The sequence below is a fragment of the Cavia porcellus genome, unplaced genomic scaffold (assembly GCF_034190915.1).
Source record: "Cavia porcellus strain 051 isolate PalLab524CR breed Dunkin Hartley unplaced genomic scaffold, mCavPor4.1 scaffold_1, whole genome shotgun sequence".
Lineage (NCBI taxonomy): Eukaryota > Metazoa > Chordata > Mammalia > Rodentia > Caviidae > Cavia > Cavia porcellus.
The window spans coordinates 140,304,922-140,320,320 of NW_026947484.1; the positions used below are offsets into that span (position 1 = coordinate 140,304,922).

The 15,399-nt window shown below is 37.7% G+C and overlaps 1 protein-coding gene across 7 annotated transcripts in view; it reads right to left on the minus strand.

Moving 5' to 3' along the window:
* Notch2 (notch receptor 2) overlaps window positions 1-15,399 on the minus strand; it is a 170,372-nt gene that overhangs the window by 92,484 nt on the left and 62,489 nt on the right. For all 7 annotated transcript variants that reach the window (XM_063256533.1, XM_063256525.1, XM_063256512.1 and 4 more), the window contains one exon: window positions 13,934-14,015. Coding sequence is in view for 2 of the 7 variants with exons in the window: in XM_063256500.1 (XP_063112570.1) it covers window positions 13,934-14,015 (82 nt within the window). In the remaining 5 variants the exon portion in view is untranslated. The remainder of the gene's footprint in view (window positions 1-13,933; window positions 14,016-15,399) is intronic.

Genomic DNA, 15,399 nt, shown 5'->3' on the forward strand with positions numbered 1-15,399 from the left:
TTAGAAACTTATAAAAGCAAACTCAATTACTAAAACCATCACCATCGAAATAGTCACCTCAAAAACTTTCCACACAAATGATAACTTTCATGATATTTACAACAACTGACAATTTCTACAACTTTTATGCCAATGAAAACACATCTGTCAAAGATAAAAAGTAATTTTCATTTATTTATTAGTATTATGAATTAATTTGGCAGGATCTCAGCTTTGGTCCTGGCCTCCAGTATGGACAAGCGGCCCTAACTAACAACGATTACAGAAAGAATCAGATATGATTCATTGATTTAATTTCAAAAAATCTGCTTCAATAACTTCAATTGGCTATCAAAAAAACAAAATCGCCACCAAGAACTGTTCTTCCAGTCTGTACTACTTGGCCTGGGAGAACATAAAGCATTTCAAAAGGCTCATACCTCACGAAATCTGTTGCCATCTGTTTCTGTATTGTCAGCCCAGGAGCAGTAACTGGCTTTCACTTTTTTTTTTTTTTTTTTTGGCAATGGGGATTGAACCCAGGGCCTTCACACCAAGATATATTACCAGGTCTTTTCTTATTTTTTATTTTGAGACAGAGTTTTACTAAGTTGTTAAACTGCTCAGGTTCAGCAGCAAAGAGTGATCCTGTGCCTGAGTTTCCCAGAGTATACCAAGAGTACAGGCATATATCACTACTCCTGACTGGCTTTTACGTTTTTAAAATGGTACTACTTCAATGGGAATATAAATGCCTATTAAAGATCTTCAATTTGCTTTTTAGTGAGCAAAATCCCAAAACACTATCTAGCACTTAAAGAAGCGTTTATTTAACCCTGCTCTGAGGACAGAAAACCATTAAAGTATGGTACATGAAGACAAAAACACTTCAAATGCTCACTTAGATAACTTCTTTGTTCACTAGAAATTAGGCCACTTAAGGAGTAGTTATTACGAACTATGATCAATTTCAAAAAGGTAATCCAGAGTTAAGTCTAGGAGGGCTCCCTCTAATAATAGACTGACTTGCCTGTGCCACAGCAAGAGTCAGATAAACAGTCAAAAAAAGAGAAAGAAAGGCAATCAAGTAATCAAAGGATCAGCACTGTCAACATTGAAACCAAATCTGAGAGCTGAAGTTGTAGAGCAAGTGCCTCACTAGCATGTATAAGATATGAGGTTCCATCCCCAGTGCCATAACACAAGTAAGAAATTTTTTAAAATATTGAAACCAAAAATGATAAAAATGGTGTAAATTCAAAAAAAAAAAAATTATGGCGTCTTAACTCTAATGTGGTATCTTACTACTTACACTTCCTTTAAAAACTTCCTTGATAGCCCAAAAGAGAGACAATGGTTCTTGTGAGGGGTCAAAAAATTTTCAGAAAAAATCATTCATACTACAGAAACTAAATATCAAATATCAAGCCATGCTGAAAAAAATCCCAGCACTTTGGGAGGCTGACCCAGGAGGATCACAAGTTGAGAATCTAGTGACTCAGCAAGACCCATCTAAAATTTTTTTTTAAAGTAACAGTAATTTTAAAAGGACTGCACATGTACCTCAGTGAGAAAGCCCTGGATTCAACCCCTATAGAGGAAAAAAAGTGAAGTCAAATGCATTCTGAGAATATAGTGCATACACCCACACACTAAAGGATGGAAGGACCAAGAACAACAAAACCTGAGAAAGCTGAAAGAAACAGCCCAGGCTGGATCTGTACTTTAACCAAGCTGACATTCAAATAAACCCCCCTAGGTAAACAACTACCCCCCACCATATAATGGCAGAAACCAGAATACATAGCACCACCTGTTTGCACATTGACTCTGGAGTGGTGCTGCACTTACCAAGCTGCACCAGGGCTGGGCCTGCCATGAGAGACCTGAATTCCCTGCATCGTTTTCCTACAAAATAATCTGGCCCAGAGGCAGGCAAAACGTTTGAGGAGCAGCCTTAGACAAACAGAATACACACATAAAGTATAGCAGCCTTGGACAAAAATGTGTGTGTATATGTGTGTGTGTGTGTGTGTGTGTGTGTGTGTGTGTTTTATATATATAATTTCTATTAATACATTAGCTATTTTATATATTAATATATTTTTACCCAAGGCTTCCTTACATACAAATATACATACGTATATAACTAAAATACTCGGTGTTCATGAGCTTGATTTCTTTTTTCTGAATAAAAGATACTTTCTAAAGTTTCCTAAGATTTCAAGATGTTCCCAGATCTTTTTGATAGAGGGTCTTCCCACAGACTTTTCCTCTGGACCAGCACTCGCTCTGCCACTGGTTGTATGACCTTGCTGGACATGACAGCACACACCTGAAACTCCAGAATCCAGGAAGCAGGGACAGGAGATTGCCGGGAGTTTGAGACTAGCCTAAACAACACAGTGAGTTTAAGACCAGCATAGACTACATAGCAAGACTTTGAACAAGCCACTTTATCTCTTTGATCCTCAACTTCCTTATGCACTAAAAATAAGACACTGGACACTATAATGGCCAACTTTCACTTTATCTCTAAAGTTATACGAATTCATTTAGAGTATGCTTCATAGCCCCTTGGAGCTACAGGATTGATCTCCTTTGTGGGGTACGCTAAAGAATTTCTATATTGTTTTGTTTCATGAAACTTCACAAAATAAAAGGGTACAGCTAGAGTTGACATTTTCAGTCTTCTAAACTACCTCACAAAAATGCTAAGGTTTTCAGTATTGTCAAAATAGCTATACTCCCAAAACTGATACACAGATTTGATGTTATCCCTACCAAAATACCAACAGCATTACTTGCAGAACTAGAGTAAACAATCTTAAAATTCATATGAAACTAGAAGAAACCCCAATTAGCAAAAGCAATCCTGCACAACAAGAGTAAAGCAGGGACATCGCAATACCTGACTTCAAATATGCTACGAAGCTACCGTGATAAAAACAGCATGGAATTGGCAGAAAAAGAGACTTCCGTTCAAGAGACCAGACCAGAGGATACACAGACATCTCTAGACACATTCATCTTTTGATATTTGACAAAGGGGCCAAAAACTTACATTGGAGAATAGACAGCCTCCTAAAGGGACTGGGGAAACTATTGACATGCAAAAGATTAAAACTGGAGTGATCGCTCTTATCATGTAGTAAACTAAAATCAAAGTGAATCAAAGACATAAATAACAAAAACAATGAACCTGCTGGAAAATAAACAAAAGTAGATGTAGGAAAGAATTTTCTGACTAGAGAATTCCAACTGACACAAAGAAGGATAAATTTGAAACATCTGTAGGAAAACAGATACACCTTGAAATCATAGTATTAAGTGAAATGAAACCAGACATACAACCTTAAAAACTGTATGGCTTCCCTCCTTTAAGTAACACAAAGTACAAAATAAAGCGCAAGATAAGAGTGACAAAAGCTGATCCCCCCAAAAAAGTGACAAAAGCAAACAGGGACAGATCTTTTGCAAATCGGAAGCAGTGCAAGAGACCAAGGCAACAAGGAGAAGCAGAAGGGGAAGTAAAAAAATGTAAGATGTGTCATGTGCATGTACCAAATACCCACCATGAATGTGAACATTACATGTCGTAAACATAAGCTAAAAAATAACAACAACATTAATAATGAAAATGGGAAAGGGGATCTGCAGGCAGAGGGAGGAGGAGGCTGTTGGGGAAGAGAAGGGGAACACAGAAGAATAAAGGTAGCTTCTCCCTAAGATAAATGCAAACTTTATGATCTATGAACATGTACTAATAAAATAAAATTTTAAAAAATAAAAATTTAAACATTCAAAACAAGCCCTAAGGTTTTTGTGTTTTCAATCCTGATTTTATGTCAATATATACATTTACACATGTCCATTCTTTAAGGGCTGGTACGATGTAGGGCTGAATCCTCATTACAGTGCCTAGTGCAGTCTGGAGACAGCTCTCAGCTCCAGTCTATGTTCTAATCACTTATGTCACACATGGTAAATTCACTTAGCTGTGTTAATCCCCAGGTTCTTCATACACAAAACAAGATGAGTGGAAAAGATATTCTTCAAAGTCCCCTCAATCTCCTAAATGTGACGACTCTTAAGATCTCTGACTTTGGCCTGGCAGGGTAGTAACCACTTTTACTTCCTGCACTCCAGCAAACTGAGACAAGAGGATCACAAATTCAAGATTCAAGCCCAGCTAAGGCAACTGAGCGACTCAGTGAAACTCTGTCTCAAAACAAAAAATTAACACAAGGCTGTGGATGTAGTTCACTGAGAAGGCCCTGAGTTTAATCTCCAGTACTGCCAAAAAAACAAAAAGAGAGAGAAAAAAATTTTGCCATGAGAGCCCCTCAGGAATACCACCCGAGGGTATAAGGATGCTTGTAATATCATTCATGAGCTCAGTCCTCTGTAGTGTGTGTGTAGTGTTTGTGTTGGCCAGTGCTCCACTCCAAACTTGGGCTCCCTGAGGCAAGATTTGTGCGTCTGTGTCTGTCTCCTCTACATCCCTCACAGGGCCTATCACCCTTCTAAGGGCAAGGACCACTCAACAGTTGCTTACGTAAATAAACTACACAACCCACACTTTTAGCTAATCTCTCAGAGAAAGCAAAAGCAAGCAAATGAGAAAGTAGAAACAATATATTTAAGCAAGGTTAGGAGACAAAAAGGAACCCTTAGCCTAAAAGAGATGAAAAGATCTTATTATCTGCCCCCAAACCTACCAGGCAACATGATAGCCTATTTTCTTACTTACAGAGTGGTGACAAACATTTCAGTATTTATGGAATCTGCCCTACTGATAAATTACATAAGGCTAAAAACTGAGTGGCTGTGTGTGTGCATGTAAGACAATGATCTGGAAAGGGAAGTACTAAATTTAAACTCAGAAGGTATCAACTATTTAAGTAACTTCATGTCAGACTTTAATTCGGAGCTCATTTTTATGTATCCTCCTCAACACAGGGTAAATGTCTCACTGACTTCCCCAGTTCAAGATGCTATCATTGATTCTTACAAAATTCAGGCAAGAATGGGTGATGTCCCATAATTAGAAAGTTTCTTTAGAGAGTAATTATGACCTCTGGTAATCGGCGTCTGCCTTTGCCTGGAAGGAAGGAAGTCACCTTTTCATTAGTAATCAATTTCTGTCCATTTTTTAAGAGTGACCCAGAAATTCAAGGACATGAGTTTCTGCAATATGAGACAGAGAATCAGACAGCACAAACATTACATACAAATAGGACTACGACAAAAAAAAATTAAAACCATGAAAGTTCTCGAAGTACTTTTCAAGATGACTGAGGTTTCCAAAGAGGCATGCTGCCCCTCAATTCCTCAAGGAAATATGCCTGGCTTACACAAGACCAAGCATTTCAAAACCTTAAAAGGGACAAGCAGCTAAATGACTAAGGCACTACACTGGTCTAGGCAGAGTTCTAACCACTGTCAAATGTTTTCTGCACAAAACAGGCAGACCTGTTTTATTCTGGATAATTGAGGGTTTGGATGTGTACTATATAATCAGAGGAAACGAGCAGTAAAGGACATGAGCTAATTTGGGGTAACCAAAGACTTGGCTAGCAGACGCTTGCTTACTCTAGATCCCTAAAATGAACAGAATCTGACCACTGATATGCTGGACAGTAGAAATTTGAGGGTGAGATATCTGAATTCTCAGCTAAAGCAACGAACCATGCAGCCTGTAAAAACAGACCCTGCTCTTAGTGCTTCTGCTCTTCTATCACTCCCTCTACCCCAACTCACTTTTTTTCTTAGATTCCTGACCTCTGAATGTTCTTGCAAAATGTGGCCACAAGCTACCTGGCTGCTCTGTCTGGCAACAGCAGGAGACTCAAGAGTCAAGGCCAAGAGGTCTGGAGGAGGGAAGGTAATTGCTAACAGCTGCCCTTTCTTCCTGTCCATGGGCCTCGCTTCACCACTTTCACTCTATGCATTTCATCTCTAAACTACAGAATTCAAGAAAACATGTGCTAAAGAAACTATTTTTCAACTCACATAGCTATCACTGTGAGGCCAGAGTAATCCACACAGAAATGAAGTAAAACCTCACATGAACTGGAGTATAGATGGAAAAGAAGAGCCAATACGTAGAAAAAATTTGAACCTATGCACAGAAGAAACTGGTAATGATGACTCTCGCAAATAATACAGCTTTCTAGTTCCCAAAATCTTCCTCCCTCCTTTTCCTATCTCTCTGTCTCCTCTGCCACCAAAAACACTCCAATATTTAGAATTTAGTAGAACAATAAAAATCCTGATTTTAGTCTTCTGTCCCAAAGTAGGCGTACCTGTATCCAGGAACAATCCTCTACAGTTCTCATTATCACTCATCACAGATAATTCATACACATATGCATAAAAAAAAAGATGGCAAGAAATCAAGGAACTGTCGCCATGTCTGCTGTGTGAGGAACACAGCATCCCATTAAAGACACTACCTAGTATATGTGTACCTGTGCATGAGGAAGTCTGCATAAGCCTCGCAGACGGTTCTGTCCAATACCCAGCATGATGATCACAACAGCCTGCTCACTACTTACCAATGTGAGGAAAATTAAACCTCTGTTTGAACAGTGTGAATTCCACAAAGCTTCAGAGTCAGTTTAACCTTTAGTGTCTGAGATACAGTATTACAGATGGTAACTGCAGGAAAAGCAGCCTGAAATATACAAATTCAGTATCTAAATTCTTTCTACACAAGATTCAGATTACTTTCTCACTAGACTTCTCTTCATATTTATGTAAAGAAAAAAAATTCTTGTTCAATGTGTATGCTAATACACCCTGTCATTTAAATACTGCCTTTTTTAGTCTCTGCTTTCACTTTTATTTTCTAAAACCCTTTTTATAAAGATCAAGTCAGAAACTATTCTAGAGGCAAACATTTTAAACAGAAGGTATTGGATTAATTCAGGAACATGGATGGTACCAGTATGAGAATCAGCAATACATTTTTGAACATAGAGGAGTAAGTGCTTAGTTACTGATAGGATAAAAAGGATCTAGAAAAGTTGGAGAAACTCAAGAGAGATTTTAACTTACTTTACATTGGGATATAAGTAAAACTCAAATAGGACACATGTGAAAATAACACACATAATACACTCGTGTGCACATGTGCATGCATGCTAATATACAAATGTGCACACATACAATAGAGGGGTGGAGAAGACACTAAATTTCATTCCAAGCCACAAAATTGCTTCTCCTGCACGTTGAGAAGAGGGTTTAGTGAAAATTTTCATCATATCCACACACTTACACTAGATTTAACAAATAATTTGGAACTGCTGAGATAACTGAATTTCTATTGCATTCTTGTATCTCCCACTCCTTTGCTGGCCCTGATTAAAGACACAGATAGACAAAATTAAAATGAAGGATTTCATTAAGCTTCTCTAGACCCTGAAAGAGAAATTTTATTTCTAATTCTATTTCTAGGAAAAGAAGGAAGGAGGGGGAAGAATCCTTACATGAAATTAATGGTGCTGACAAGCCATAATTGAACAACAAGAAACAAACTTCACATAGGATTATAATTAACCTGCAGACCCTGTTGAAAGAAACTTAACTAAACTCATATCCATTAATGCCAGGTTTCCAGACTAAAAATAATTGATTTAATTTATTGGCAGTTACCCAACATGGGCAAAAGGATCTAGGCAGAACCTACGAACTGCCTTCTACTCCTCCACTGCACAGTGGGGAATCTGCAAAGGTTCCAACCTAAAGAATACAGGAGAACATGAGATTCTATTATCTATGTTGATAAAAAGCTACAGACCAAGACTTCCTCATGTACGACCCCTAAGGGACACATGTGTATTATTAAAGGACACAGTGTTAAAAAGACTCAGGAATACTGTTCAGAGGCCTAGATCTTAAATCCTAAACAAGGAAAAGCCTCAAAGCATTATGTATGTTTACCTGTAATTTACTATGCAAATATAAGATGTCACATTTAACAACTTTGTACTTTTGTGCTGGCAGCAACATACCAGAAATCACTGAATCTGACCTGTCTCAATGTCACAGCTGCATAAAATCAGTCTGAACTTGCTCATGTTCAATTAGGAAAAAGATAAAGTTTTTTTCAATTAAGTTTTGTCTACTGAAGAACACTTTGACTATCTCCCACCTCCTTCACTGCTTTTGTCTTATATTTCATTTCCAGTAACTGCTGAGCTTTCAAGTCAACGACTATTTCTCAAAACACACTGAGCCAAGTCTGGGCCACATATACTGATGCAGCTACAAGAAGGCCAAGGTTCTAGCTAATGTTATATGAAATGCCCAGGCCTACCTAACGTTACCGTTACAACTTCTAAAACCAGAACTATACAAAGCAGTGTTTTAATCAGATTCTTGATCTAAAAAGCTGCCTTTCATGTATTTTCAAATGTCCCACACTTCCTTTTCAGAAAGTACTATTTAAACTACAATTTTAATATATAATTTGGTTCCATTTTATTGATAGGCAAACAGACTCAAAATGACAGCACATTTTCTGAGAGTATCTCAGGTCAATAAAAAGTTACATGATCTTGGTAAACTGTTTAATCTCTCTGACCTTTCATATACTTGCTGGTAAAACAGAGGCACTATCTACCGCCTACAAGAACTAAAATCATATAAAAGAGTTCAATTTTAAGACAAATTTTGACATACAATAAGTTTTCAGTTAATGTTAGCTAGCATTATAATCATTAACCTGCCAACGATCTGACAGCTGACAGGAGTTAGGACTCAGGCCCACGTAGCAGAAAACCTGTGCCCTCTGAACATCACCAAGCAGAACACTTCCAGATGCTTCCATCCACTGATCAGTGCCAACCTGAACTACCCTGGAGCTGAGGCAAAAGAAAAATACTGGTAACACTGGCCTCTTTATTTAAGGTTTGATACTTTTTCCAGCAGTACTGCATTCATTTCGTTTTTTTTTTTTTTTTTATAAAATTAGAATAGTATTGATCTCTATTACTCTTTTTGGCAACCCCCTGAATCCCACTCTGGAGGCAAATACTTCACTTCCTTCCCCCAATCCCAGCTTTGCTACTCATTGATGATTTCTGCACAGAAGACCACAACACAGTCAGTTATTTCACACCCAACTCTGCAATACTCTAACAGGACTCACTCTGAATCTCTTTAAGAAAGAAGTCTAGGTTAATGAACCCAATAATTAGTCTGTGACTTCCCAACAAGCGTAAAGTAACACTAGAACATTAATTACAACTACCACCCCAGACTTGAGCTATCTGTTACATGTTGTATACATAAATAGAATGCAGTAACTAACTTAAATTAGTAATACTTGATCATGACATTTTATTTTTTAAAGAGAAAAAAACAAAATCTCAACAAGCAAACAAAAAACAACCAAAACGAAATGACAACAGCAAAACAATTAATGTAAGATTTCAAAACAAGGACCATCACATTTTAAAAATTACTTTATGAAAGGTATTTAATGAACCAAAAGATAGCATTATTGATTTTATGTTTAAAATGCTCAGGCTTCTGCTGACATTCTCCAGAAAAACTGAATATATAACGTTCTGCTTACTATGGGACTAATTCAAAAAAACCAGGCTGGCAGAACCAGTTTCAACAGAGGAGAGAAGGTGGTTTAACAGTTCCATTTTCCCTGTGTATTTTTTTGATCTGACACTACCCTGCATAGCACTGAATGCACTGACTCTAAGGTTGATGAAAGGAGTACACTGAGCCAGCCATGACGTATGTGGGAGCACCACCATGACACAAGCGTCGATGATGCATCCTCCATCATACGCTGCACTCTGAAGAAGTTCAGTGTTTCTGTTCTCTATTACTATGCCTAAGTTTGTCAAGGGGACAACAAAGGCAACTGCTCCAATTTTCTTCAACGGATTTAGGAGGCCTGGACCACCAACATTACTTCCTTATACTGGCAAGGAAAGCTGTTAGCTGTTAATGTGTAATGTTTATTACAGATGGTAGACAAAGTTTAGATAAAGAGTGACACAAACTTGTATTTTCTGACATTTTATTTTTACAAGGATGCACTTCAAAATGTCACTTTTAGATAGATAACAAGCAGAGTCTCAAGGGCAAGCACTCACCCACACGAGCCTTTAAAACTCCTATGCCTTTTCCACACTGCACAAACAGTATGCTAGGTATGTACCTCCTAAGTGGAGTATAGAAAATTCTTTGTAATTCTATTGTAATTTCATCCTTAAAAATAATGGTAAAGTAACTCACATCAGACCAACCCTCTTGCTCAAAACAATTATAAACTTTGGACAAATTACAGTATGAAAGGCATGGAGAGCAACCAAAAGCAACCAGAAACTAGATGGGATGTGAGTGATGGGAGAAAGAAAGAAGCAAACCATAGGAAATCTGTATTTATACTGTTTTCCCCTAAATGTGCTTCTCAGCCTGCACAGCAAAACGGGAAGAATGTAAGCCAACAGTGGACATCTGACTGGGTAAGGAGCCAGAGCAATCTGGAGCTGTCAAAACAGCTGGAATTTGACAGGAAAAAGCCTAGAAAAGACAGAGCCACAAGAAGTACCTCTAAATACGAACACAACTCTACTCAAATCCTTCAATGACTGCTGACTATGCGGAAGCAAGATGAGACACAGGGATCCAAGAGAAAGTGAAAATTAGAAAGCTTAAAACACTGAGCAGAAGGTTTCAAGTCCTGACAAATTAGAAGAACTTGACAAGTACCCCAGAGTTTGCAAAACCCATCACGCTTTCCATTGAATCCTCTCAAAAGTCCCATCTTGGAAATAAGGACAGACAATGCCCAAGGGCTAAACTTTGTACTGTTAAACTAAGGGCAACAGATTCACCCCAAGAAAATCTAAAATCAAGACTCCACAGGATCAAGGTCATCTGCCAGCAATGGGACTGCTTAGTAGGACAAAAGCATTCTTCAGTGAAAGAAAAACCTTAAAAAGCATCACCCTAATGTCCAGTCAATAATTAAAATGTACAATACATGTAAAGTAAAACTCCTCATACTCAAGAAGCAGCAGATAAAAAAACACCACAGAAAAGCTAGATGTTTAAGATTGTCAGTAACGATTTTAAGTAACTCTAATAAATATGCCTCTAAAATACATAATTTGTAAATTGTACAATTCATATCCTTGTCTACAGCATCCCAGTGACTTGAGTTGCCTATGATTTTTTTAATCTAAATGGGGTTTGAAATGGTTTATATTTGAAAGCCTGAAGAAAACTTCAAAGTGATTAATGATATCCAAACTTAATTATACCATATATTAATACCTCCCAATACGACAAAGGAGAGAATAAAGTGTCTTATTTTTCCTGTAGTGAGAGGGCTTTATTAAAATCTGACAGCAACTATTTGGCAGCAATAATTGAGTTTTATGCAAGATTACACAGGTTTTCCTTGTCTGGCATCACCATTTGAACACACAGGGTACTTAGGCTCCAAACGGTGAGAAAAAATGCTGAGCTGTGTACAAAGCCAATCTTTAAAAGTACTTATCCTCATCTGTCAATGTGATCTTATCAAGGGTTTCTATAAGTTATATAAACAATCATTAGAGTTTAGCTGAATCAGTACTTAACAGGTCGTCAGATAGCTTCTACTATAAAACATTTTCCACTAATTCTCACTCCCCCCAAAGGAATCTGGCTTCAACTTTCTTTCCTTAATCCACTAAGCAATCTCATGAATAAAAACATAATCACATGCCCTGTATGCCTGATGTAATTTTTATAAATCTTCTAAGTGTTATAATATGTATTTACTGTTTAGTGACAATATTTACTGAACAAGCTGGATTACCTTCTCCCCCTCTACCCCAGGAGTGGAGGGGAAGGTAGGGTTGGTAAAGTTTTACTTAAAGAATGCCAACTATACATTATTTTGGTTTAAAATTTTGCTTAAGATTCTGTGAAATCTGGCACAACATTTTTGAATGTTTATTGCCATCTCTGGGGCAATGTTGTGACTTCTTTTGACCTTGCTAGTCCTCAAAGTGGTAATATTACCTCTACTCAGGTAAGCCCTCTCTTTTTACAACTTCTGTTGTTTATACTGGTCTCCCAACAGGACAACTTTGCTCTTTCTTAAGGAGCATGTTTGCCTCACAGCAGTGTTAGAAGATATCTGAGGAACTCACACCTAACCATACCCGTACAAATTCCATTGTATCTACAATTAACCACAGGAACAGAATTTAGACAGACCCATTTTCATCAGCCACAAAGTAAGTTCCTGCCTCCTATCAGTGTTCATTCCAAAAAATTGAGGGCAACCTTGCCTTCCTAATCTTGCTTGGAGAGTTTGAGACTAGTGACTCACACAGCTGCTTCCTCCCAAAGTACCCCTCATATATGCTGGAGCCTGGGCTCTCCTAGAAACCATCTCTCCCCATGATAGATCGTAAATATGTAGGGCAACAGATAGAACCAATGTGAACACTCTCCCTACACAAGTCACCAAGTTGAACTCTGTCCAAATAGCTTGCCTCTCTCTGTAGTACTATCCTGGATGCTTCATGAAACAGCTTCAAAGGGAAGAAGCAATATCTCATTATTTAAGACAAACAGATAAGAGACACATGAATGATTACACATACTGATATGGTAGTTCAAGAAACACATTGTTAAGCAATAAATACCAAGTACTGTACTAGGTATTAACTATGCAAAACTTTTGGCTAAGACCAGGAACTCACGAACTAGTAAGAGATATAAATGCATCAACAAGTGATCGTAATGTAATGGGTTAACTACTACCAGAGCTGAATAACAGGATAAAGCAAGCACCAGATGCCTTAAGGAGACTAAGTGAGATTCCCAGTACCAATTCTAAAATATTAAGTTCCCTCCCTTATTTTCTCCAATTCTATTTTATTGGAGGAGAATGCTGCACATTCTTCTTTTTCCAGCTAGAAAACCCAATTTGACCAGTCCATAATCAGTTACATAAAATCTTTCATTTCCAATGTTATCTTTATTCCAATACAAACAAACTACTGTTAAGCTTTACTGTCATCACAGCTTAAAATATTTTCACTTTGTTGAAGAAAATTGTTTCTGACTTGGAAAAAAATTTTTGTTTACGACACTAATCAACTTAGACCCTGTGTCAGAACAAACTTGACAGAGAAAAGAATATTACAATTAACATAAGAAAAGGGAGAGAAATTTCACATTATTAAGTTTATTTTTCCAACATTTTCCCTGAAATAAATGGGTACATGTTACTACCAAAACTTTTCAACTGAAGTTAAAAAATAAAAATGGTCCAGAGAAGCTATTTATGAAACTACCTCACAGCCTTTCTGAAACAAAAGGGACAGCTAGACTAGATGGTTAGACAAAAAACAAAACAAAACAAAACAAAAAAAAAAACGCTCTTGAGTCAAGAAGTACTCTAATAGTCCTACCCCTGCCTTGTCTGTCCTCTTTAAACCCCGTAAGATCGCACACACCCACAACCTCTACCCACGACTCTTCCTCCCTAGCAATCTCAAGTGTGAAATTGGATTTCTTATACTAGGGGGGCAAGTTTCATATGACTATATTCACTTACACTTCACAGAATTAAAGTTAGTAACTATTTGGCTTGACTTAAAGACAAGATCATAGCTACAATGCTAAGGAGAGATTTTAAGTCTACACCTTAAACTGAAAGGTAAAACAGACATACTCAATATATGTTATTAACTAGCCATTTATTGATAAGTCTTACTCATAATGGAAAAATTGGTAAAATATTAAGTTCTTATTAATCATTTATCTGCTATCCATATCCTTCCATCCTTATCCACAAAAACTAATCAGAGCAGTCTAGGAACCAGTAACATCTCATAAATGTATTAAAAATAAAGGGCAGCCTAATTGTGTCCAGTGTTCGACTGTAAAACATGCAAATTAGAAAAGAAAAACTTACTTGCAGTATCCTGTGCCATTGTGGTAGGTAACACAAATTCCTTCATTTACACAGGGCTCATAGTCATCTCGACACTGCAATGCTAAAACAAAACAAAATAAGTACATTAGACATAAGCCATTGACCATAACCCTCAGATATCAAAGAGCTGTCATTCAAGTCAACTTTCTTCCCCATATCCAATGCGACTGGGTTTCCCTTTAGAGTTTTAAACACGTTTTCATCTTTTGGCTTCTAGAGTCATGTAAGCACAAAAATTCATTCCAGAATTTACCTCCTACATTCATCACAAAAATGTACCATATCAAGAATCAGTGAAACTGAAAAGGCAAAACAGAAAGAAACCTAGTCTCCCAATCAAAAATCAAAATTGAAGTTCACCAACTCTTTCTTGAGGGCCATAAAGATGTTCCTCGCCTCAGAAGGTTTGGGCACACAAACACCGAAAGTCAAACTGAGAAGTTTCCACCTTTAGGTTCTCTAGCCACAAAATTCTATGTACATACTATGCAACAGCACAGTATGTAGGCTTGCCCATCTTGAACACCAAAACTAGCTTCTTTTCACAGAGTGCCAGCCATACACAACTCCTCTACCAATATACTGTGTAGAGAGCCTGTTTTCCCAGTGTTGTATCCAGTGGTGAAATCAAAAACATGATTACAGGAATTCCATCATGCTTTAAACAATACTGCTTTAAAAATATTAATAACAACAGCTAATAAATACCACTTACTAAATAACAAGCACTAAGCACTTTACACTTACTAACCAATCCAATCTTCAGAGCCCTAAGAAGTAGTTAACTTCATTACACTATTCCACAGGCAAGAGGACAACTGATCAGGCTACTGTCACACTAGTGAGTGGAAGAAGTGGAATCTGAACCTAGGGAGTCAAGGTCGAGCAACAGGTCCCTTATATACACTGTTTCCCATTACCTGACACTCTCCTTCACAGAATGGGATATCACCGTACCCATTTACCAGAAAATGAAGCCCTGAGAGGTTCATTAGCCTCTACACACTAGCTATGGAAGGACTGAGCCTAGAAGCCAGGACTCTTAAGTCCAATCTGTCTCCAGTCTCCAGACAGCTGTTAGCATCAAACAGTCTCCAGGCTGCAGGCAAACAGGCAGATTCAGGAAGAGGGCCATCTTCTTGTCCATAGCCCACTTCCCTGTAGGGCTCAAGCACTCGCTCTTCCCACACTGATAAGCCCAATGCAACAACTATAATTAAAACAGTTAATGTCAGGTTATTTCCTCCATACACAAGTTCTCAAACTGATTTTTTTTTAATTCTCTTTAGACACTTTTATTAGTTTCAGTGAGAACTTCCTGGCTTCTACTTTTTTTCTTTAAATAAAAAGGAAAACCTCTCAGTAGAAAAGGAATGTTCTGCAGGCATACAGCAAGCTGAAGCTCTGTCCCCCTGTGGGGATCTGCTACAGAGGAGGAAATGAGG